Below are 26,247 nucleotides of genomic sequence, written 5' to 3'. Positions count from 1 at the left end.
ACAAATACTAACTCCAAGTTGTTTAATGTAAGTTTCTACAAAGTAAAACAAAAGCTATGACAGGGTCTGAGTCAAGCCATGATACATTTTAAATGGAAATAAACCACTTGTGACAGAGCTCCCTTTGCCTTTGGATGAACCACTAATAATGTGTTCATCATTGCCTACATATTGACTCTCAATCATGATTCTGAGCTGAGCATCACAAATACAGGTGGAAAAGCTTCTTGTAATGTGAACATGAATATGTTGTTTCCTTGAAACCAGAAAGCAACAAAAACATTCTAAGAAATCTGAAACCTTTCATACCTGAGAATAATGTCCAGTCTCATCCTTATAGAAGCGTTCCCCTTTCCCATATTTGAACTCTTCCTGCATGTTGTACCATTCATTAATCACAATTGACCATTTATAGGGGATAGCTGTCCTGTACAGAAGTTCACCACAAGCACTTGCTAAAACAAATAAAATAAGAGAACGCAAGGAACACAAGGTTATAAATAATGGGAGACATCGTTTAAAAACATTCAGCAATGATATTGGACTGCTACATAAAATATAAAAAAAACAAAAAATCCTTATTATTTTCGAAATGTGAGAATTTAGCTGATTTGATTTTAAAAATTGAACCAGGGTTTCTTCAGTATACCATGAACATGAATAGGAAATGTAAATGTGGACATCTTCCATCCATCTTGCTGTACCAAAATTACATTGCACAGTAAGGTCCTTAATCTAAATCTGCACAAAGGGTTTTCCTTTCACAACAACACCAATAGCGAGATTATGGCAGATTTGAGCCTTCTTCAAGCATGTATGTACACTTTGAAAACCCATAGATCCTTTATCCTCCAGATATAGACTTGCCCAACTACTTGTGTTCATTTTATTTAGATCAGTATTATGTGTTCACATCTAATTCTCCACTTCCCAGTTAGAAGCTAGGCAAAGAAGTGAACCAGAAACGGGTTCCAATTCATTGAACCTACACCAATTACTACAGTGATGACCACTGTATTTGTATCATATTGATGCACAAACCCCATGCCCATACTCGTCCCACCTAGGGCACACCATTATCCTCCTACTGCAACTTGTTGTGTTGCCCGATATCCACCCACCCCCACGTATTCACTGTTAGGGTTATGTGCCCTTTCTTGAAACGTGACCATGTAAATTTGATGGCATGCTCCTTTGATGAGTAGGCATGTGTGGAAATGCTTTTGCCTGTCTTTAGAGGCACAATACACTAGTCAGCACTGAGCAGCCGCGTGCACTTACTTATGTATTTTCCTTGCGGCTCATACTTTCCATTATGATGAATAATACCCTTCTAAAGGTTTCCTTGCAGATTATGCACACATTGTCCACCTTGTGGCAATATCTGAATCCTGCAGAAAGACCCAACAAGCTCCTCGCTTTTAACAGCTAAATGCCAAACACTTCCTTCAATACACATTTATGAAATCCTGAAATCCTTTAGTTTGCAAATTACTGTTGCTTATTTTCAGACACACCTCACACTGGACCACACTTATCTAAGGCCCTGCTGTTGGTTCCAGGCACCCTTCCACAAGTTGGGACCCTTCAGTGTGTTGTGACAGACATTAACCATGGCACATACTTGTTTTATCTGTGATGTGGTCAGTTCCTTTAGTCATGTTTAGTTGTAAGTTACACAATTGCAGTAGCCACCAGAGCATTAAACTGCAGTCAACTGTAGGAGATTTCAGAGTGCACTATAGACTGTTTCACAATGGTCCTGTTTTGCTCACCTGGTCAATCTATCTCAAGCAAATGCTTGCTATGTGTGTGGGACACAGTGGGCCTCATTACGACCCAGGCGGTAAGTTACCGCCTGGGCCGTGACTTTACCACCATGGCGTAAACTACGTTTACGCCATGGTGGTTGGCGGACTTACCGCCCCATTCCGACCTTGGCGGGGCGGTAAGTCCCCAATCCCCATTTACCCTTCCCCATTCCCATTTTTGCCCCATAGGGCATAATGGGAGTGGGGAAGGCGTTAATTACGCCACCGTAAATTACGGTGGCGTAATTAACTCCATGGTCCCTTAGCGCCATGGATTTTAACACCTGCTAAAAGCAGGTGTTAAAAGCACCATGGCGCTAGGGGACCTCGTAATTGGCGGTAAGGGGTCGGCGCAGCTAACGCTGGCGTAAACCCCTTACCGCCAGGGTCGTAATGAGGCCCAGTATCCTTGCACATATTGTGGTTACCTGTGTTCCAGTCATTATCATGAGATACATGGCCCTCTGTGTTTTCTAATATCCCTAGTGTACACATTTGGAAGTTGGATAACAGTAAACATGTATGTAATTGTGGAATGAGTTAACACTTCCAACTCGCACACTCCCATTTCAGTGGGGCCCAAATTGTTTAAATGACAGTTCAGCAAGGGGAGATATTATTTTTTTTTTATTTTAAGCAATGGTATACTAAGGGTTAAACATACTGAAAATGCACAGCTAGTATGAGATTTTCTGTGGCCCTGGATACGGGCCGAAAGCCAGTGGCTCAGCTTGAATTTTGGTCCATTTTTGTTCCATACAAGAGCTTCCGGCTGACCCTTTTGTTCACAGATTGCATTTTTCGTAACACTGGATTCTGACGCTGCAATAATCAGTATTTACTTTAAAACAACAAAGATGCATTTTTAACTGAACCATCGGAATTAATTAGCATGAGTTTTTAGGAAGGTTGCAGTTGCCTAACTTGGATGTAATGTTGTTGATGTGACAGCACCTGCTCCTCCCTTTCCAGTTTGATCACATTGTTCTATATACACGTGTCTGCCATCTTCCTGATTAGGATCCATAGCACAGTTGATACATAGAATAGTCTGGTGTACCTTCACCCATGTGTTACTTTTCCAGCATGTGGGGCAGGTTCACGCCTGCCAATAGATTTCTTAGATGTCATACATTGGAATCTTGCCTGCCAGGCAATGTGTATTATTTGGATATTATCCATGACTGTTGTCCACTGCTTTTTGTATTTGTAGTTTTATTTGGCTACCTACGGATAGACTTCTTAGTGAAATAACCCTCCACCTGGTCCCTTTGTTGACTGTCTAAGTTCAGTATCGTTATAGTGGTGTACCATAAGAGATGCAATTTCGACTTGTGATTTTGTCTACTACTCCTATTGCAATGGATATTGCTATATGGAAAAACAATACAATTGACCACCCAACTTAACAATTTTAGATCTCCTTACTGGTACACTTATTAAATATACCTGTTCTATGGCATTGATTTGTATTTAGACGTATGGTGCTTATAGCAGTCTGCAACCTTTCAGAGAGAAAAGTGAAACTAACATGTCCGTGTCAAGTTCATATTTATGATTTTAATTAACATTATTTGTCTCATTAAAACAATGTCTACACGTTTTATATCAGAAACGGAAGTTTACTCCCTTAATTGCTCTGTCGTGGGCATGTTCTGGGCCAATCCCATCTAGGGAAATGCATCATCTATGATTTGCTATGCCTGAGTCCTAGATGCTATCGTTTGAAGTGGTCAATTTATTTATTTGTTTTTTTTTATAACACGCTTAATACTGAGTTTGGTTTCTAAGCGCAGATCTGGGATTCAAGCCTCCTAAAACAAGCACATTGTCCCTGTGCAATCCTTCCTACATTCTGATTGCTCCCCATAGGTCAATTTGCATCCAATTGTAAAACATACCAAACCCAACAGTACATTTCCACACAAAGCACACTACAAGCTGCACTCCAGCTCAACACTATACTTACTACACATTACCACCCCCGGTTATTACCCATTTCAAATCTATTCAAAAGCCGCATTCCTAGCTCACTCACACATTCCACAAACCGGTTTGAAGAAGCTCAGCCATTTCAACTCAACAATAACAAGATGGACCAAACCACATCAACAACACAACTCTATATTCATGACCAGACAATAGATCCTCTATATCCACTACACCTCCAACCAAACTTCCAGGTGAAATTTACATCGGTTCAATCAAATCTAGATCAGCAAAGAAAAAATGGGCATCACATCTCAGGGCTTATTGGTTTTGTTCTAGATGCATTGATCATCACAAATACATGGAACGCAGACAATTACATTACACCGCTTGACACTATTCAACCCAATTACTTCACTATCAAAACACTCAACAAGAAAGTTATCACAAGACATGCACCACACTTACTGTCATCACCATCCCAACAAGCAACTTCCAAAGCCTTGTAATGAAACACATAATCAACCCTAACACTCTCCTAACATTTGTAATTATCTGCAGACGTCCCAGACTCAACCAACACTTCCAGAATGAATGGGACTCCATTCTTTCCAACCTCTCCCTACACAACAGAGGCCCATACCATGACATTTCTGTATCAAGGCCAAACATAAGGGACACATTATTGACATTATCTCCTCTTCAAATCACACTCTCTTCAAATCAACTTCTACTCCTCAAGCATAGAACAACCATTATCTTCTCACTACCACCTTGTCATATAACTCTCTCTCCATCTCACACACAAAACAAAACTCAACCCAGAACATGATCAATGAAAAACATCTCCCTCCAAAACATCAGAAAGACCTTCAACAACCGATCACTCTCCAATTCCATACAGTCCCTCCTCACCCCCACAGACATTGTGCACAACATTTACCACAAAATGACTAGAGCACTTGTCTTGACACCCTTCTTCCCATAATAACATGCCAACCCAAAAAAAACTGAAAATAGATCCAAGAAATGATTTGACTCTGATCTAAACCTTAAAAAAACATGCACTAATAATAACAGAACACAAATGCAGAAAAAAACAAATCAAAAGGACCCACTTAATTTTGAAATTCTCCACAGGATATAGCTTGATGCTCAAGAGATAAAAATACATCCTTCTACCATTACACTATCACCAGAGTGCAATCCCAAACAGCATAACTCTTAAAAATATGATGCCAAATCACCAACCCTGAAATCCTAAACACTCCTCCCAAGGCTGAGCTGACACCATAGCTCTAGTTTTCCAAACAAAGATTAGGAAAATCCAGAACACTATAATTTCAACCTTAGCAACCCTTCCACAACCACATCGTTCAACCCCAACATCAGTCCACCTAGATTCAAAGCATTCATACCTACTTAAGCATGGGAAATAGAACAGATGTCAATGAACCCGAAGGCATACTTCACTAAATATCATACTTGCCCAGCTTCCGCAATCAAAGAAAATAGATAGAAAATAGATCCCTAGTAGCTCCCCACATAGCCCAACTCTGCAATTTCAGCTGTCTCGTACTCCATGGAGCTAAAAAAAAATAGTTATACCACACCTGAAAAAGACTAATCTTGATGGAAAAGAGCATAGACAACTATATACCAATCTATAGTCTACTTTTCATAGCAACAAATCATAGAGAAACTGGCATGTCACAAACTCATCCAATTTTCATAAACACACAACCTCCCCCACAACAATCAATCTGCTTTCAGACCCCGCTGAAGCACTGAAACCACACTTTTATACATCAGAGAACAGATCCTGCTCACATTAGATAAAAACACTCATCAGTCGCCCCACACTACTGGAACACCTCAATTTCGAACTAGCCATCTGCCACACCTCGACATTTAAGACTCTCCTTTAAAATGGACTGGGCATTTTTTCCAAAAACACACCACCATATTAAAACGTGGATATTTGCTATCAGTCCCTAGTTAAGCTAGTCAAGCAGAGGGATTCACCTTATCCCCATAGTTCTTCAATGCCTATATTTAGCCACCCATGCACATTATAGGACAATTCACACCAACATTTCCAAATACAAAGATGATACAAAACTTGCCTTCTCCATTTTACCCAACATCACATCCAACAACTCCATCAGCGAATGCCTTACCGTCATGCACATATTGATATCCCAAAACAAGTTATGCCTCAAACCTTGCAAGACAGAAGTCATGGCTACTCATTACGAGTCTGGCAGTAACCCTGCTGGTGCTTCTGGCAGGTTGCCGCTGGATTTATAACATTTTACTGGCGCCTAGCTTCCCGGTGCCACCAGGACATTACAAGTCCCGGTGGACCTGGAAGCTAGATGCTGGAAAATGTTAGTCCCCATTCCCGTGGAGTCCGACACAACTCCACGGGAATGGATTCACGGAAGCACTGGCACCCTTGCTAACGGTGCCAGTGCTTCCGTGAATAGTCTGCCAGCAGGGGGCATTGTGCTCGTCAGTTCTGACCCTGTCAGGCACAGCAGTCCCGTCAGGCAGACTCGTAGTGTGACGGTCTGTAAACAAGGGTGCTGGTAAGTTTACCAGCACCCTTGCTTCCAGACTGCCACTATTGTAATGAGGCCCATGGTCTTTGGCAGCCAACAAATTAACCACCTTCCTTTTATATGGCCCACTGACCTAGGAACCCTCCTCACCTACTGCACAAGCACAGATCTGGGAATCCTAAAAGACACTGACCTATCCCTTAAACCACATGTAGAATACATCCAAACAAAAAGAGTTCCACCTACACATCCTCAGAAAAATACTCTCCTACTGGAAGATTCACCAAAATACCATCATCACCAATGCCCTAAAACCTTCCAAACTACAATACTACAATTCTCTCTATATGGGTCTGACGTGATTTGTATCACTCACCTCACAGAGAATTTCCCACACATCTTGGGGAGTGTCTGAATACCCCCAGTAGAAGCTGTGGCAAGAACAGAGGTAGAGAAAAGCATATACCTGCCACTGAGCATGCATCAGAAAAGAGAGCAACCAACAAACCCCAGCATTGGGTTGCTACTCTGACTCCTCTACAAAAGACTGATTTACAAATGTCACATATATGTTATTCATGGCCCACATCTCAAAACCTCTAGTAACCCTTTTCTTATCAAAACATGTACCATATACAAAATGGCAATATACAATACTTTGAATAGATGTCCCACACATCATCTATGCATTCAGACTTGATTTTCAATAATGAACACTGAAAGAATGCTCTAACAATTCCATGTATAGTGTAATTAATGTTATTATGAGAAATAAATAATAAAGAAACATTGATACTATTACTGTGACTACACATAACATATTTAATATGCAAAACATTATAAATGAATATGCAGATATCATTGTCATTGCCTCTTTGTCTACTCAAAACCAGTCAACCATTTCAGAAGCATTACAGCCTCTTCAAAAGCAATTGACTACCTTATTAGTGCTCACTAGATCTCTCCTCGTTCCCAATGTGAGATTAAAGATGGGTGACACCGGCCCTCAGACACAATACTGTCCTCAGAGGAGAGGGAGGTGAGAGCTGGAGGCTGGATCTAGAGCCTGGAGGCTTGTGTTCTGCACAATCCAAGAATAATTACAAAAAATATCAAATCCAATTGGAAAAACCACCTATCAAAGTCTCCATGGTCACTTAGCAAAAAGCAGCCAAAATAGAAAAACAATGCCTTGAAAAGATTTAGGGGCTCATTATGACAGTGCTGGTCTGGTAAAAATGCTGGTAATATCAGCTTCAGTATTTTTGCCTGACCGCACACTCCAAGTTTTCCGGTGGGGGCTCTGATCCATTGGCATGCCTGACCTGCGGGTAGTTCTGGCCCCTACTGGCAAATAATTGCTACAATCAACGGCACCCATATTACCAGTATTATTGGAGCCGGTTATAGCGGGAAACCCATTCCATGGATTTCCCATGTTGACCTATCCTGTCTAGGATTGACAACCAATTACCTGACTTTTTGCCCATGTATCTCTCTCGCTAATTACCTAATTTAAAGGTGCTTGCTTTGCCATGAATTGACATGCTTTGCTATGGAGATAGCATACGTTTGTGAAAGGTTTTGTGAATCAATAGCTGCATATGCACCTAGGCCTATACCTTTGTGCCTTTTTTAACACTCATTGGTGCCAAGAGTTCAGCCTACTGGAACTCCTGAGACATTTGTAATATGTTCATATCTGTTTTCCTGCATCACTTTGTTAAGCTGCTGCAATGTCGTCTAAAATATACCCTCTTAAGCTTTCCCATCTGGATAGGCGAGTATACAGTGTGAACTACAGATTACTGCACAGTAAGTTGAACTGAGTAATTATATTACATGCATATTTCTGCATGCTACATCCATAGTGTATGCTCCATGCACTTGCCTAGATTCACTCCTCCATGTCATGTTAGGAGGAACTGATTCTTGCCATGTTTTTTCTGTCATTGTGGCATAGAATGTTTTATCATACACCACAGAGTGTGTGGACCACACAAACTGGCTATTTGCAGGTGGTGGGGGGAGTATGCAGTTGTTCAGTTTTACAATCTCTCTCTTCACCTGTAGTTTTGGAGCATATGGGAATTGTGCCTTAAACTCTGAGTTCAGAAATGGAACAGGACAGTTTTTTAATTTTTTTTTTATTTTTATTTGAGTATCATAGTGTCCTACAGGTAACTTTTGAAAAACATCAGAAATAGAAATAAAATCAAAATGTCGTCCGCCAGAGAAAACAATATAGCGTAGGCACTTTCAAACTGCAAAAATCCCAAGTACCTCTCTCGACACTAAGATAGACAATCAATCCCTCATGGGAACCATACATAAAGAGGATCCATATAACTGGAGACGGTATTCGAGGTACCAGTTCTGACGCCCTAAGGGCCTTGGCATGTAGCACAGCCAGTGCTTCACAGTTTGTCAGGAGATGTTGAACCATCTCCACCACATCATTACTGCAGAGCTGACAACATCTGCCCCCCCCTAGGAGTATCAGACTATCGCCGGACAATTTCAAGACTACTTACTATATTGAATTTAAGACAGAGACAGTCCCGCACAAAGGAGTTCCCCAGAAAATAGCTGATATAGGAGGGCACCACTTGTTGTTCAAGAATGTATGGAAAGAAACTGACAGCAGTGGATTTGGCAGCCAGAGAGACAACCATTTGCTCGGGAGACCAGTTTCCCTCTCATTGCGTTTTTATATTGGGTTACACTTAACATCAGCATGCTCTCCCGGTTGCTCCCATATTGCTACATATAGCCCTGACTATGCACGCTGTGCCCACCATAAGACCACACAGATGGGACGTACCTTTGGGGCTAGCTCAGAATACAACACCCAGATATACGTATTGAGAAACCACCTCAACCAGCACTCCCCACATGTTCCACCTTATTCTGACTGCATGCCTGTGGGATGTTTCAAATACCATGATCTTGGTTGTAGTGATGTTTACTTTTAGAGAATTCAGGGTCGAGTCGGAGTTAAGGTTGGCCAGGGAAGATTGCAGACCACCTGGTGTTAGATCCAGGATCACAATGTTGTCCGCATAGCCCATCTATAGTACAACCATATCCTCTAGCTTCAGAAGGAGAGTTTTTGGGTAAACCAGTGTATGGGTCATGTCCGCAAGATAAAGATAGAAAAGAATCGTGCCCAGGATGCAACCCTGTTTCAAGCCCACCTCTGTTGAAATTCAAGCAGAGGTGCTGCCATCGCCGTCCAGCCTTACTTTGACATGTTTATTATTGTGGAGTAATACAATCATTTTTAGAAGGCCCGGTGGGATCCCCCAATCCACAAGCTTCCCCACAGCCTGAAAGAGCAGTTCTCCCAGTTGGTCTTGTAAGGTGTCAAAATATGTCACAAAACAGACATGATCTGCCTTGTCATCTGACTTTTCTATATCATTGTATTTATTTATTTTATTTTTTACATTTGTATAGCGCACTACAGCCCACAGGCATTGAGGCGCTTTTACAGGAAATGTGCATAGTCAAGATTGCGGTTACAGACTGTAGTTGCTTAGTTACAGAGAGGAAAATACATGGTGAAGATTATGGTTACAATGTGGTTAATTGGTTACAAAGTGGAGGATCAGAGGTGCACAGATGCAAAAAAACACAAAACAGTTAGGTGAGGTTCAGTGAGCACTGATGTGAACCGATCAAAGAAATAGCCTGCTTTTGATGGCTTTGCGGCAGGCTAGGTGAGAGTCCATGCTCCTGAGGTGCGTAGGTAGGGCGTTCCAGTGTGTGGCAGCCATGGCTGGGAAGCTGGAGCCACCTGCACGCACTCTATGGGTTTTGGGCATGGAGATCAGGTTAGTGTAGGCCAATCTGGACGGCCTAGAGGGGGTAGGCATGGATATGTGTTGAGCCAAGTAGGGAGCAAGATCATGGAGGCATTTGTGTGTAAGGGAGAGGATTTTGAAGATGATTCTCTCCTTCACGGGTAGCCACTGGACCAGTCTTCCGAGGTCAGAAATGTGGTATTTTTTTGAGAATCCTGTGGCAGCCCTGAGGGCGTTGTTCTGAACTAGTTGGAGTTTGGCAATGTTTTTGCCAGCGATCCCACCAAGAAGAGCGTTACAGTAATCCAATCTTGAACCAATTGTGGACCTAGCAATGGTACGGCAGTTCTGTGAGGTTAAGAAGGGTCTTGCTGCATTGAACAGTTTGGAATAGTATGCCGAAGAGGAGGCAATGGCATTGACCTGCTTGTTCATATTGAGATTAGAGTCGAGGTAGACTCCCAGGGTCTTAACTGATTGGGATACAGTGATAGAGATATTGTCAATAATAAAGGAGCTGTAGTTTTTGTCCAGGTTACCTAGAATGATTGGTGAACCAATGAGTAGAAGCTCTGTTTTCTCGCTGTTAAGGCACAGCTAATTTTCGGCCATCCAGGCTTGGATGGTGCAGTAAATGGAGTTAAGGGTAGTCCTGTCTGCCTCATAGTCACCTGTAAGCGGGATGAGCACCTGGGTGTCATCAGCATAGTTGGTGTATGAGATGTGCAGAGAATCGAGCAGGTTGAAGAGTGGCCTAGTGAAGAGGTTATAGAGTGTGGGTGCGATGCAAGAGCCCTGAGGCACACCACATTTGATGTGACTGAGAGTGGCACACGCTGAGTCGAAGAAGACTTTAATAGCCCTTTCACGAAAAAATGAAGTGTTCCATGCACAGGCTTTGGGGGAGAAATTAGCTGCAATAGAACGGTGGTGGCACAGAGTGTTGTGGTCCACAAGATCAAACACGGCTGATAAATCGAGGAGCAGAAGGAGCGCAGGTTTGCCAGCGTCTCTGATGTCATCGATTTGATTTTTTAGGTCAAGGAGGGCCGTTTTGGTCCCATGTCATGGTCTAAAGCCCGACTGTCGAAGGCCAAGAAGACGGTGGTCCTCAAGGAATCTCTGGACTTGCAGGTAGGCTGCTTTTTCCAGTATTTTCAGCAGGAAGGGGACAGTGGTGATGGGCCTGTAATACCCCTGTACCGAAGGGTCAAGGCAGGGTTTCTTGAGGAGCAGACGTACCCAAGCTTCCTTGAGGTCAGATGGGACATGTCCAGACTGGAAGGAAGCATTAATGAATGCTGTTAGGAAGGGTGCGAGTGTCTGGCCGCAGTCTTTAAAGAGCTGAGCAGGACAAGCATCTACCTTGCAGTTGGAAGGTTTGATGGTTTTTTAGGAGAGAGATGACTTCAGATTCGGTCATATCCTTGAAGTTGAATATTGGGGATGAGTTACTTTTAGGCTCCTTGTTGTGGATAGTGTTCTGATTTGCAATTTGGAGAGTAAAGATGTTTGGTGAGCTAGGATCTTAGGATCTTCATCTTCAGGATCTAACAGTGCTCCCTGAGCAAAGGCTTCTAACTTAGCCCTCATCATATTTCAATAGGAGTCAGAGACATGCATCTTAAGGGATGCTACCCTACATTCATCTATCATTGATAGTATATGCACCTGGAGTTGCAAAATAGGCCCAATGTAGGTTTTATACTTGTGTGCCCAGAATTGCCATACATGTAGTGGGTGTATGCTTATTTGTGTCAAGACTACACTACCATCAGCAGCCTGCACCTCCCTCTTGTGTATTGTGTGTGCTGAAGCTAAAGTTACCATGTTCATCTATCTGCTGGTCATTGGGATATCCATTGGGATTAAAACAATTCCTGTGGTCAATAGGACAAAAAAGGAGAGAAGACCTATCCACAGCAAATTGTAGAGCAGGATTACTGCACCAATAAAATGTTCTACAGTTCTTTGTGCACTTTGGACGGTCACAAATCTTCATCTTCAAGATGGATCTTGCACTTGGCTCTACTTCTATCCTTGTTCCTGATTTTTGTTCCTGGAAAAACAAAAATGCAGAGGTTGAGGAGGTTTCTGGATTACTTGTTAACATCATGTGTTCATCTACTCTTGCCTGCTTCTCAGGTTGTTCAAGATAGAGAGTCTCCTCCCTCAGGAATAGGGGTGCAACCATCTGGAGCTGGCTTAAAGTGGTCTACTGATACTTGATGTGTAACTTTCTTAGGAAGGAAGACTGGGTTTGCTCTCACACTGCGCACACAAAATCAAAATAGAAGCATAATTTGCTGATTATATTGAGTGATTTTAATCAACAATGTTGCAGCCTGACCCGTGTTTCGAGCTTCATGCTCTTCTACTGAGGCTTAATCTTGGTCAATCTGCAAATCTCATGCAGGTATTGAACCTTAAATAGATTTAAATAGTATTACGTGGGCTCCCAATAACTTGCAGTTGCACAGAGAACGTTTTTGGTCAATCAGAGCAAAGCAGCGCGTCCGCTGCTAAATGAAGGTTTAATCAGTAGAAGAGCATGAAGCTCGAAACACGTGTCAGGCTGCAATGGTATTACTGTGTACATATAGCTCTCTGGATCTAAAGGTTGTACGAAGAATCCATTTGTCAGATCCAACACAGTCTTAAATGTATATCTCTGTATGTTACTCAAGAGGCCTGAACTATGTATGTTTTGAACAGCCTCTGTACATGTGTTGGCATTTAGAATCCTAAAGTCAATCATCAGTCGATATGGACCATTTGGCTTGGACACTGGAAGTAGTGATGTGTTGTGGTGGCTTGCCTGTTATACCAGAACCCCTTGGTCTAATAGCTGATCCATTATTATCTTCAAATGTGGTATTGCCTGTACTTTGCTTGAATATTGTTTCTGATGCCTTAGTGCTTAAAACACTGGAATTCTATGTGGAGGGCAATTTATGTCAGGTCTTATATCATTCTTGAATGTTTGTGTTGCTCCTAAAACAGCCCATGAAGTTGCATAAGCATTCACCATGTGCTCTTCAACCTCTTCTGACATAGATGGTTTAAATACTTCTTGCCCCCTAAGGCTTTCCCAACACACAGCATTGGCCAGTCATGTTCTCCTAAAATCCTATCCTTTGTTGGCTTTGTGTTTAGACCAAAATAGTGCCTATATTTTCATTGGGTGTTCCCCTTGAAGTTGTACTGTAACTATGTACACTTTATGTTCCTCAACCACTTTTCCTGTGGGAGTAATAAAGTCTAGTTTCTAATCAATTGGAATATGATGTAAAAACGTCTTGTGTCTCCCTCTGAATATGTGCCAGAACCCAACTGTACTACTAGCCAATAATGTGGTTGTTTAGTCACTGGTATTATCCTGTGAGTCTAGTTTAGTGTGTTTGCCATTGTCCATTCTCAAAACTTCTGTTTGTTTCCTTTCTCATTACTTCTGCTCACTCTTGGCAGGCCTCTGCATTCCCTTGGGTACTGAGCCTTATTTCTCCTCTTTCTTTAAAGGAGAAGGATAGTGTTTATCTCTGTATCTTTGTGAATGTTCTCACTACTTCTGCCTCTGTAGGATCGTCTACCCTAACCAGCTTCCTGCCTTGGGCCTATACTGTCCATCTCTACAGAGACTATTTCACTTTGAAAGGTCTCCTATGTGGGAAGGCTGGAAGCACATGTCCATCCTTCCTACATTTAGCTGAGATGACATTTCGGCCTGGTTCTTATCTAGTACCAGTAGGGCTAGTATGTGGTACACTTATAGTGTGCCTGCTTTCACTTACTAGTTTCTCTGTCCCCTCACTGCGGCCTCAATCCATGAGATCTTTACCTAGGGACCTGTAAGTAGCTGTCACAATTTGACCAAACTGGAGTTTCTTTTTTCTGGGCAACATCACAAGGCATCTAAATACTTTTAGTCTTACTGATTCACCTTTTATTAGTGGCATGATTACTCTGTCTGCCATGGGATAATTGCCCCATGCTGTTGCCAGTCCTACACTTTCTGCTGCTTCTTCTCCCTGGGAGCTCAGTATCTCACCCAGAATGGAGGTTAGTGCTGTAATTCAAGGAGTGCCTATTACAGGAAAGTATGACCAACTATAAACTGGCACCCAGCTATCACAATGTTCCATGGGTGGCTTACAAGCTGTTGGCAAAACAAATGGAAAGCCCTCTGCCTCCACTGAGGAGTGACATGAGGGTAAACTGGCTCACGCTTGCTCAATTTAGTGGAATACCATTGAGGGGTTTCCTCTTGCCTAGTGGGTCAGGTGCCCAATAAGTGTATGAGGGTCAGGAATGGAAATTTTCCTTCCTACTCTGCTATTACCAGTCTAGGTGATGTTAGTACAGCCCCCAGAGTTATGTACTCTACAGCTTGAGCATGGGCAGCGTCAAAGTGAATCCTTAGGAGTGCATAATGTAAGCTGGTATAGAGGTAATTTGCCTCCCTCTATGGATGGAGCCTAAGGATGTGTTCTAAGGTTAACCCTCTGAAAGCAAAAGGGTCATGTCTAGCCCTGGTAGTGGAATATGTAAAACACCCTTAAAACCAGTTATAAGTGTCTACCTGCTGCAAAGCTAACTCACTGAACCTATAGGGTGTACATTGTATTTGATCTAAATTCCTTCTGATGTATAGGGTTTCTCACCTGTCCCCTGGCCTGATGCCACGTGTCATCATATATGTAAACAGGGTTTCTCCTGGAAATATACCAGGCACAGCCACTGCCACTGTAAATGTGGTGTTAACATTTCAACATTCTCTTCATTTAAACACATGGCTACTGGTTGTCAGGAATCTATAGGTATAGGCACAGCAAGATGTGGGTTAGCTTTTCTAGGATCTCCAAGCTTAATAGCTAAAAGACACTGGTGAAAGCCACGCAAACTTGGAACGCATTACTGCCAGCCATCAGAACTGACCAGTCCTATTTTAGCTTCAGACGCAACACCCTAAACTGGCTACACTCTAACGACATATGATTCCTCGGCTACTCCACTATACATACCTATGCACCCGCCTTATGTATGTATGCCACCCACTGTAACCACTTGCACTGTTGCTGTATTCACTGTATTTTTCCATGTTGTAACAAAGCTTTAAGTTTCCTTGTACCTGCTGCGTTCAGCTACGTAAAGGTTTGGTGCGCATTACCAAACAAACAAACAAACAAACAAACAAACAAACAAACAAACAAACAAACAAACAAACAAACAAACAAACAATCAAACAACCACCCTGCTCTTCACTAGAGTGTGTTTTATGATCTGTATATTTATTCTTTGTATTGTCAGGCCTTTAGCAACCTCCTTAACTCATATTCAGTAGATAAGTAGGCAGAATATGTTACAGTATAGGAAGCTGTTGTGCCACAACTGGGGTGCGAATACGATGTGATTTTTATCACCTCTACCTCACAGCCCCTTTCTTCCACCCCTTGAGGAGTGTACACGATCCCCAGTATGAGCTGTGGTAGGAAAGGAGGTAGATAAAACCATATCCCAGCCACTGTGCTTCAGAAGAGAGAGTAGGCAACAGACCCCCAATGAGGGTAGCTACTCTGACTTATCTACACAGGACAGCTATACTAATGTCACATATATTTTATTTATGGTCCACTGCTCAAACTTTCTACTAACCCGTTTCTCATCAAAACATGCACCAAATACAGTCGGACAATATACAGTACGTCCAATAGATGCCCCACACTTCATACATGTTTCTATTGTTTCTGCCTTGATTCACAATACTGAACACTCAATGAATGCTTCTACACTCTCTTTTATCATGTAATTAATTTTATAATGAGAAAGAAATAATGCAGAAGTATTGCTACTATTATTGAAAATATACATAGCACATTTAATATGCAAAATGTTGAAAATGAATATGCAGCTATCATTGTCAGTGCCTTTTCAAAAGCAACTGCTACCTCATTAGTTCTCACTAGACCTCTCCTCTTTTCCAATGTGATATTAAAGCAGGCCTCATTCTCCATACTGTCCTAAAAGGGTAGGGGGATGAGAGCTGGAGGCTGAGTGCCTGGAGCCAGGAGCCTTATGGTCTGCAAACACCAAGAATAATTCACAAATATCAAATCCGATTGGAAAAACCACTTATGTAAATCATCATGGTCAGTTAGCAAAAAAAACAACCACATTGGGTAACAGTCCCTTTAAAAGATGTAGTGTTAATTGGGATTGACCTTGGTGCAAACAACACCCAATTAAGAATACAATGGGCCTCATTACGAGTCCGCAGACCCGATCTTAACGGCACTGGTAAAACCATACCGGCGTTGTTTCCGTGACCGTGCAATCACGACCCACGGACCGGGAAAAACCAAGAGATCCGTAGAATACAACGGTACAAAAATGGCGGAAAAACCGTGGGCATGGAGGCGCTATCGGCGCCACCGCGAACATGACGTTAAACAGTACCAGGTGAGGTGAATCAGGCTCCAGGTGCCCCAAATGAGGCCACTGGGAGGCTACAAAAGGGCCACACCCACACCCAGGCCAACTCCAAACACAACAATGCAGGCAGCAGCAGCATCATTGGGACTGGGACTATTGAACCTACAGGCAGCAGTGCACATGGTGGCAGCAATGGTGCAGAGGAGGATGAGGCAGAGGCGGAGGAGGCGCAGGTGTCAGTTAGCAAACCCTGCACCCATGCCCAATTGTGCAGCCGGCACGACCCCGCAGGCAGCCTGCAATACTCTGCATCAGAGCCTCACCCTGGAACCTGACCCCAGGGCAGATCCATACATTATACCGGCTGGACCGTCCAACAATCATGTACATCACCGCCATGATTGAGGACGACATCAGCAGCCACATTGCTATCTCGACCGCAATTCCCCCCCTTCCTGAAGGAGGTGTTAGCACTGCATTTCCTAGGCACCGGAACTTTTCAGCACACAGTTGGTGAGCTGCACAGGCTCTCACAACAAATTGTCCAATCGACCTGGTGAGCCGATGCAACGACGTAGCATTGCTCTCCCCCTGCAGTCTGGCCTCCTCCCACTGATGCATGGCCTCCTCACGCTGCAGCCTGGCCTCCTCCAGCTGTCTTTCCACCAGCTCTGTCAGGGTGGCCTGTTGTTGCTCGATGTGCTGCAATCGTGTACAGAGTTCGGCCATGGATGGAGTTGGGGAGCGCATGGGGCTGTGCAGTTCTGGGGGGCTGAACTGTAGGCCATGGGTGGGTGACAGCCCATCCATGTTGTCCCCCTCACCCTGTTGTACTGCATTGGCCTGCATGGCCAGGGCACTCCCATCACTTGATGCATCCTCCTCAGCTGTGCAGATGGGCTGTGAATCATCATCCGGGGCCAGGGTGGGTGCCTGCATGGGGATGGTGTTGTCTGCTGGTGTGTCTGCTGCAGCCGGTGTGCCTGATGTTGCCGGTATGCCTGCTGCAGCCGGTGTGCCTGATGTTGCCGGTGTGCCTGGTTCTGCCAGTGCCTGTGTGCCAGAGCAGCTTGCATCATCCTCCAGGACATGAGTGCTGCGTTGTGCGCCTGCAGGTGGCCGCTGTGTAGCCTCTTGTGCGTTGTTGCTGTCACTTGTCACGACTGTGGGGATACAGAGGGCATGCAGTTATTTGTGTGGTGTTACGTAATGTGTCCATCACATGCATCAAAAATCACAATTCATGTCCACACTTTTGACTATTCATGCACACATGTGTGTGTCTCTGCTTCCAGTGAGGCACGCACTGTGTGAATTTCAAGGGGTCATGCTTTGGGGATGTGATACTCGTCATCTGGCCAGTCAGTGGGTCCATTGGGTCACTCCTTCCCTGTTGGGGGGGCATTGGGAGTGGGTCCATTGGGTCACTCTTGCCCTGTTGGGGGGCATTGGGAGTGGGTACATTGGGTCACTCCTGCCCTGTTGGGGGGGCGGCATTGGGAGTGGGTTCCTTGGGTCACTCCTGCCCTGTTCGGGGGGGGGGGGCATTGGGAGTGGGTTCCTTGGGTCACTCCTGCCCTGTTCGGGGGGGGGCATTTGGAGTGGGTCCATTGGGTCAATCCTGCCCTGTTGGGGGGGGCATTGGGAGTGGGTCCATTGGGTCACTCCCATTCACACTTATGGCTTTGAACTCTGTGCACTTACCAGCATCTGCAGGTGGGCTCACTCCTGCCTCTGGCTCTCCTATGCCGTGGATGCCTTCAAGGTGCATGACACTGCTGCAGCGCTCTTCCCATGATTGCAGCTTCAGAGGGGATGCAGGGCCTCCACCAGTAACAGTGCTGTGTTGGCAGTGTGCTGTGATGAGGTTGCGCACCCGGAGCCTGAGGTCATCCCACCTCTTGAGACACTCCTTCACTGAGCGTGTGGCCACGCCAACCGATGTGCACTTGCGTGCTGTTTCCGCCCACACCTCCTTGCGGCGTTGTTGAGAAGCGCGCCGCTGATCTGCGCTAAAGAGCATTTCAGCATGCTCAACAATGTGCTCCACCAGTACTGTGAGCTCAGCCTCACTGAAGTGCTGCTTTCTCTGTCTGCGTGCTAGTATCCTGGATGCCATGATGCTGTTGGATGAGTTGTCAGTCCCAGGGAGGTGATCTGACCTGTGGTGTCTGAGGATGGCAGTGGATTGTGCTTTATATAATGGCTGCCTCTCTGTTTCCGTTTTTATCCCCGCGGTCATGGTATTTCTGCTTCCGGTGTTTCCCTGCTAAGTCCGTGCGCGTAGGTGTTTACATGACGGTGGTGACTCTGTTTTCGCCACGGTGTGTTGCGCGCAACCCACGTGCCGTAATCGGCCCTTCTTTCCGCAACCTTGCGCTCGCGGAAGCGGAGTCACCATTGACACGGAATCACCGCATTCCAGCACGGCAATAGTAGTTCCTCTGTAAATGTAAAAAGAAGTTATTTGAGTCTTAATAAAAATACAATGCGATTTCAGGTGCTTCAAAATCCAAACAGAAAAAAGGGGGTAAACCCCCTTCCCTTCTCCATAGTCTGGCATGAAGAGAGCATTTCTATTATGCTATCAGGTTCCTTCCAGCATCTGATCTGCCTCATCTAGATCTGCAAACAGGTCTCCCTGCGTCTGCTTTCCCCCAAAAACGTTTTAGAGCATTGAAGAGTCGCTTACCTAAGCTTGGAGGACAACTCCTCCTCTTAGCAAGTTGCTAAGAATTATGGCTGTTCAAGGTCTCAGCAAGTTTCTTCATAGCAAGTAGCTGAAGGTAGGTTACTAAATTATCACTAAGCCCCATCATGTTTCTAGTCCCATTTAGTGTTTAGGACCCTGTTATTGTTAATGTGTTCATTTAGAACTATTTACCAAAATAATCAGAACAATTGGAACACATCCCAGACCATTGGAGTACAGCCCACAGGCATTGGTATTGCAATGTACCTGTGTCTTCCAAAACAATAGATAAGTCTGGTGCAAAGGCCAGACATTCAAACTGAATATGAAACTCTGTTAATACTTGTTAAGAAATGCTCACTGCCTGAACATATTTCTGTGCATTTTACTATATACTTGCATAAAGGCTGCACATCTTGAGATATCCCTGAATCATCATGTCTTAAGCCTAGCTAAAACGTCATAACAAGTCTGACCTTAGAAAACCTAAAATTGATTCCAATTATCCAAAATAAAACTGTGAGATGCATACTGAATCTGAAGACGTATGTCGCTATAATTCCAGCTCTAAATAAACTTAACTGATTACTCATCACAAATAAAATAGAACTCAAAATCCTGACCATTTTACACAAAACCATCTTCTCTTCTAGCCCCTCATGTCTCCAATCAGCCCTTAAGCTTTCCATACCATGCAGATAGCTACAGTCATCAAAGAAGACTAAACTAAGAGACATTTTGGCACAAAAAACACAGAGACAAATCATTCTATTTCATTGCTCCCACCCTATGTAACAAACTACAGGAATACATTTCACAGGAACCCAAACTGAACACCTTCAAAAAACAACTGGTACCTCCTTCTTTAACCTTCTGACACCCAACACATCACCCACAAGACTCCACACCCTCATTGATCGGGCCACCCTCTTTTCACCTATATAAGCACTCAGACACCTTGGTTACCATTCTCTCTATCACCCCTTCACTTCCTCCTTCCATCTCACTTTTACCACAATGGCACTTACATGATATGCACTTTCAGAACCCATACAACTTGTACTTCTTCAGTAAACATAATTTCCTTTCATTACAATCCTACCCTCCATTCAACGCTCTTCCTGCCCATGCACTCCACACTCTCACAGAAGGGAAATTTCCATTTGCATATCATTTGTTGTCCCGCCCACATGGGCAGTGCAGCACCGAAATGCTATGGCAATTCTCTTCTGAACAAGAGTACCAACAGGCACGTTTGTCAGTCTTTTTAAGCCTCATAAGTAAGGTGGAGCTGTGCCTCTCTGAGCGCAGTGAGGAAATGGGTCCATGTCTTGATGACCCTTGGAAACCTAGGGTGACTAAACCTAAGTCCCTTAAACAATCAAAAACATAGTTATAGGCACCCCTCTGCGAAAACAAACACAGCTAAATTACCTGTTCTTTGGGAAGGCACCCACAGTTGAGGCAACATTAAGAGGTCCTTTAAAAATCAATCAAAGGAGAGAATAGATCATAGAGAAACAGGAGGATGAGGCTAAACAATGTGATGGAAGAATAAATGTCACCTTCAGTTGCCAAAAAGATTAGTCGTCAAGGCCTATTGAAGTTGGGGACAATTAATCCAAACACAGATTTTCTGGACAACAATTCTGCTTGATGCCTGCTAAAGGCCTTCAATTTACAAACAATTAACAGCAAGCACTTTGTAAAGAAGAATGATGGATTTTTCAGATCCTGGAATACTCAGGTGTTAAACATTTGTTAAATGATAGTCAATTGTGCATTGATAACTTTGATGTGCTGTGCCTCCAAGAAATATGACTACAATCTCCTGCGCAGGCTCAGTGCTACTTTACTTTGCTAAACCCAGCCTATTGGTGTCTTAGAGGGAGGCCGGCTTTAGACCTTTTGATTTTAGTGAAAAATGGTTCTGGGTTGTCAGTATTGGTTAAAGGAGCACCAAATCCTTTTTGCAGTTCCTTGTGTTTAAATGTATCGCGTTGGTTCCAACGTAGAGATGACAATACTGTTTGTGAAAGTTTACTGGAACCCGGATGCTGTTAACATGGATTGACTCATTCACTCGATTTCTGAAATCATTGATGAAGCTTATGGCCAATTTGATAATCTCTTAATAGTTTTATGCAAGGATTTTAACATTTTCCGGGGAGAAATGTTGTGAGAGGGATCGGATGATATAAATGGAGGTTTATCCAGAAATGATGAGAAAATAAGAAAGTGGACAAATATGATGTGCACAAGAGACATGCACATGTTGAATCGGTTTATAGTGGGGGTGGTGGGAATTCCTAGTGCTCCTAGTTGGACCAATGGAGCGCAACATAGATCTTTGAACTATTTTGGATGTCTCTCATACCTTGATAGACAAAGTAAAACATTTAAAAATCTCAAAAAAACTAAACAGTGATCATGCACTATTGGTATTCATTTTGCTAACAAAGCAACATAGAGACCACCGGCCCCATGTGGTGAATGTCAGACAAATTCAGGAATAGTTTATGCATGGGTTTATCAGAGGTAATGCATTTCACTGAGGGTTTTAGAGAAAAAAATTCTAAGTAGCAGTCTGGACACCAATTGTGCATCTCTATTGCTGGAATTCAAAGCCAAGAAGGCAACAAATTTCACTTCTAAGCATGTTTTTGATCAAAAAGTAGCCCTGGGAAAAATAAAAGGGTTGGAACCTTCGAGCGTTCCCCAAATACGGTCTCGCTCGGTATTTCGTTTTAGCCAAAAAAAGAAAGCAGAGATATAAGAACTGGCTTTGCTCGCACAAGACCCAATTATTCCAACATGATTTGGAAATTATGTTGCAAGCAATAATGGGAAGAGATTCCAGACAAATGTGGCACCTGTTTGGTGCTCAGACATCATCTGAGGCAGTGGTACCAACTAATGGGGCCTCAGAGCACGACTGGGTGGAATGTTATGCTGCCCTCTTTTGCAACCCGGAATCAACTCCACTGCCACTGCCAGAAAAGAGGAGGGGGCCCTGGTCAATCCCCTTCAATCAAGGGGATCTTGAATATTTGATCAGTACAGCGAATTCAGCTTGTGCACCAGGTCCGGATGGTATTACTTATGAAACCATAAAGTGGAACCTGGCAGTATGTGTACCCTTTTTGTCTGATTTATTTGGATGGGTAAATGAACTGGGTGTAATAACGAACACATGGAAGCCAGCAATAATAGTGCCAATTTTTAAAAGATGCAATAAGATGGATCCTTCCAACTATTGCTCTATTGTCCTCATGGACATTATAGGTAAACTCTATGCGTCATTAATTTTCTCACAGCTATAAAAGTGGGTAGCCGCCACCAATAGAAGTGACCCTCATCAAACAGACTTTCTTAAAGGTGTTGGGACTGGCCTGAACTTAGTTCTATTGAATCTTTTGAAGTGGAAGGCAATCAAACAGCGGTCAACACTTTACCTTACCTTCACCGATTTGAGGAAGGCATTCAATGGTGTCAATAGAGAGATTTTGTGGTCCAGATTGGAAGCCTGGAACTGCCTAGAGGATCTTCTCTTGGCAGGTAATCAAGGCCCTATACATGTCCATCAAGGTATGCATAAGACTTAACCTTCAAGGTTTGATAAATGAGATTCCAACGTACAGGGGCTTGAAGCAAGGATGCCCTTTGGCTCTGACACTGTTCAATGTATTCCTTTCCAACTTGGAAGATGCCCTAAAAATGTCAATAGATTCTCCTCCAAAGATGGGCAACCTCTAGTTGGGTTGGATGCTCTATGCAGGCAACCTGGTCTTGATTGAACAAACCCTTATAGAACTCCAACATAGATTGGAAGCACTATATGCATATATGAAGAAAAATCAGCTAGAGATAAATACATCACAAATGAACATCCTAATTTTGCATCCTGGGAGAGATGTGGCCAACACACCTTCAGGTGGCACATAACCTCTGATCTCCTGACAGAGATCATGCATACTATCTATTTGGGGTCATGCGTCAATGCTAGTATCTTTGATGCCCCAAGGCTGCGGGACCTAAAAACTCACAGTAAATAACTCACATTGCAGGCAGGGTAATAGCTGAAACACGTAGGAGGTTTTCCATCAATGCACTGGTGGCCTTTTACAATCAAAAGGCAGTACCAGCATTAATTTATGGTGCAGAGTCCTTCTTCTGCACTTTTCAAAAATGTTGGTCATCTATGGAAGGCTTCTTTTGGAGAGCTGTATTAAAACTACCATGCAGAACTCCAACAGGAACCATCAGACATGAATTGGGCCTAATTTCATTAGCTGCAGCAGTGACTTGGAAAATGATGTGATATGATATGATATTTTATTTGTATTGTGCTCGTACACAAGTGTTTCAGAGCACGACAAGGCAAGGGAGGGCAACAGGGGAGAACACATCAAGGATCTTACTAGGAACAGTGACATTGAGAACACACAAGTGCATCGGAAAGGGGAAAAGTGCATGGAAGGGGGAGAGTGGAAAGTGTGGAGTGGAGGAGAACAAATAAATAATAATAAATAAAAAAAATTGAAGATGGAGGCAATAAACATTGGTAGTGCAGCCAGCAAGTGGCAAGTGCTGTATTAATGGAGTGCATTATGCTGACCATCACAGTGCCTTATTGCATTCTAAGAGAGTAAACGGAAAGGCATAACAAGAACCTGCTGATTTACTGGAAATTTGAGTGTCTCCTTTTTCCGGAACTTCTAGAGAGAAACCAAGATCCCCTGATAACTAATCCCAAAGATGTTAAAAGGTCTGTGGGAACAGCCATCTTGAAGCCAAAAATAACCATTGTCGGTATGATGGCTTGAACAAGGAAACAAAATCACATAGTTGTCTTCCTAAATGCTTGATTACATTTACGTGTCCCAGAGTGAAATATGCCTTTCTGGGGTTTAGGTTAAACGTGTACCCATCAAGGCAAATTACATTGTTTTATGACCGATCAGTGCAGGATATTAGCTGCAGATTCTGTGGCTGCTGGGAAAAGACAGAATCATTGAAACACATCACTGTCTTATGTACTGGCTTCACAGAACTGAGAACGTGTTACTTGCGAAGCTTCATAGAAAGGGCGAGAACTCACAATGTGGAGGACTGGTGGGTTATGCTCATGTTGCGAGAACATTACTTAATGAATTTTGCTCTGGTCAAGTATCTGGAAAGGGTTTTTGAATGTTTTAATTGCTGATTTTAGGTTAGGCAGTTTCATTTATTCATTATAGACAAAGGGTTGTAATAAACTAAATGTCTAACTTAAAAAAAATCCATTTGCCATGTGTCTAGGTAGAAGTTCTTCTTATGGGTGGGAAAATATTTCAAAGAAGAGTTTGGGTTTAAGAGCTCTACTTGGATGGGGAAAAACGTGAGCTTGTCATCTTTTCGGAAACGGTCACCATGTTGGATACGCGGACACCGGCCGGTGCGGTGGGGAAAAAGTCTGAAAAACAGATTTGGGGTTATTTAGTGGCTAAACAATGGCCTGTAAAGGGTGGGTCAGTGGAATAAAGATGATATGCAGATGTTTTTGTAGGTGAAAAAAGTGGGTGCAGCTGCCACCAAGTCAGCGGACACTGTGGTTAACGCAGGCAGCCCCGCAGTCCAATTTGCTGTCAGCGGACATCATTTAGATGGCAGGGGGTTCAGGACGCGTTTTATTATGTTAAGGTGTATTGTACATACTCATTATATGGTTTGATTCTATTGTGGTGGTTGTGGCCAGTGGCCAGATTCTTGGGGGGAAGTTTGTAGGCCATAGAATCAAACCATAATGATATAATTGAAGTGTATATGGCATTTCTCATTGTAGTACAATTGAGGCTAGTGCTTATGGAATATGTATATGTTTATACTTGGTATGAGTACTTAGTTGCATTTAGTAATAAATCTGGAATCTCTGGTTCTTTTTCTGTGAAACAAAACAGTATAATTTGTGAAGCAGGTAGTAAGGTTTAATTGTCGTTGTATTGACATGAAGTAATCATTGGGTCATTGGGGAAAAAAATCATAAAGGATTTTTAAAAACTATTACAATTGTGTGAGTGTAAGTGTGAGAGCAGGTTTGTTTGAAATGTGTTGTAATTAAGGGAATGTTTAAAGTAGTTAGATAGCTGTTGGTGTAGTCTAACTATATCAGACTTAGCACACATTTTTACAGTAACACAGATGGTGGTGGCATATTTGAAGTGTATTGCAATGAAGGGTATTCAGGCTTCACTAATTCCACACTAAGGAATGGATCAGAGCTTGGTCCCACCTTCCTGCAGTGGCATTTCCTCCTACATTTTGGTTTTGCAACTCTCCGGATGAGCTAGAAACTCTAAAACATTGGGTAATGGATTGTCAGGGTGTGTTTTCCATTCGTTTGAAGGTTTGCAACACATATATTGACTGTATTGGGCAAGATTGATGTGGGGGAAATCCAATCCTGAATTATTGTTTTAGGATGTTTTCTAAATGATTATATTTTTCTTTTTGATTGATTGATGTGATGTAATTATGCTGATATCTTGTGTTTTTACTTCTGTGATATTTTATTTGGTTTGTGTAAGGGTTCATGTAAACCATAACACAATAAAACTATTGAATGGTATTTTTAAAGTAATTACATACCTTTTGGCGTATTCTAACTATCTAGACTTTTAAAAGTACTATTCTAGTATTGTGGATGTAGTTAGATACCTGTTGGCGTATTCTAACTGTTTATTGTGCTAGAGTTTAGTGAGTACATTTCGGTTGAAGGAATATTAAGTGGGCATTTGTTAGATTTGTTGGTAATGATGTTTTGGAGTAACAGAGGTGTTGCTACCTTCAAACCAACCACTTCTTTTGTAGACACATGCAGTATAGTGGCTTGAAGTTCTTGTGGCACCAGTGTGGTATATTATGCCTACTGTTGTGAAGGTTTTCTTGCCAAGAGATATTTGGCCAAGTGTAAAGTTAGTGAGCTTACAGTTATGTGTTGCACCATCTGCATTGTACCTTAGAAGCATTAGTATGCC

At 43.0% G+C, this 26,247-nt stretch overlaps 1 protein-coding gene across 1 annotated transcript in view; it reads right to left on the bottom strand.

Moving 5' to 3' along the window:
* LOC138453171 (cysteine-rich venom protein-like) overlaps nucleotides 1–26,247 on the bottom strand; it is a 391,821-nt gene that overhangs the window by 163,485 nt on the left and 202,089 nt on the right. The window contains exon 5 of the mRNA XM_069605763.1: nucleotides 310–455. Within this exon, the coding sequence (XP_069461864.1) occupies nucleotides 310–455 (146 nt within the window). The remainder of the gene's footprint in view (nucleotides 1–309; nucleotides 456–26,247) is intronic.

This window comes from Ambystoma mexicanum, chromosome 4p (assembly GCF_040938575.1).
Source record: "Ambystoma mexicanum isolate Mex_15411 chromosome 4p, UKY_AmexF1_1, whole genome shotgun sequence".
NCBI lineage: Eukaryota > Metazoa > Chordata > Amphibia > Caudata > Ambystomatidae > Ambystoma > Ambystoma mexicanum.
This window is presented reverse-complemented; position numbering and strand designations above follow the sequence as displayed.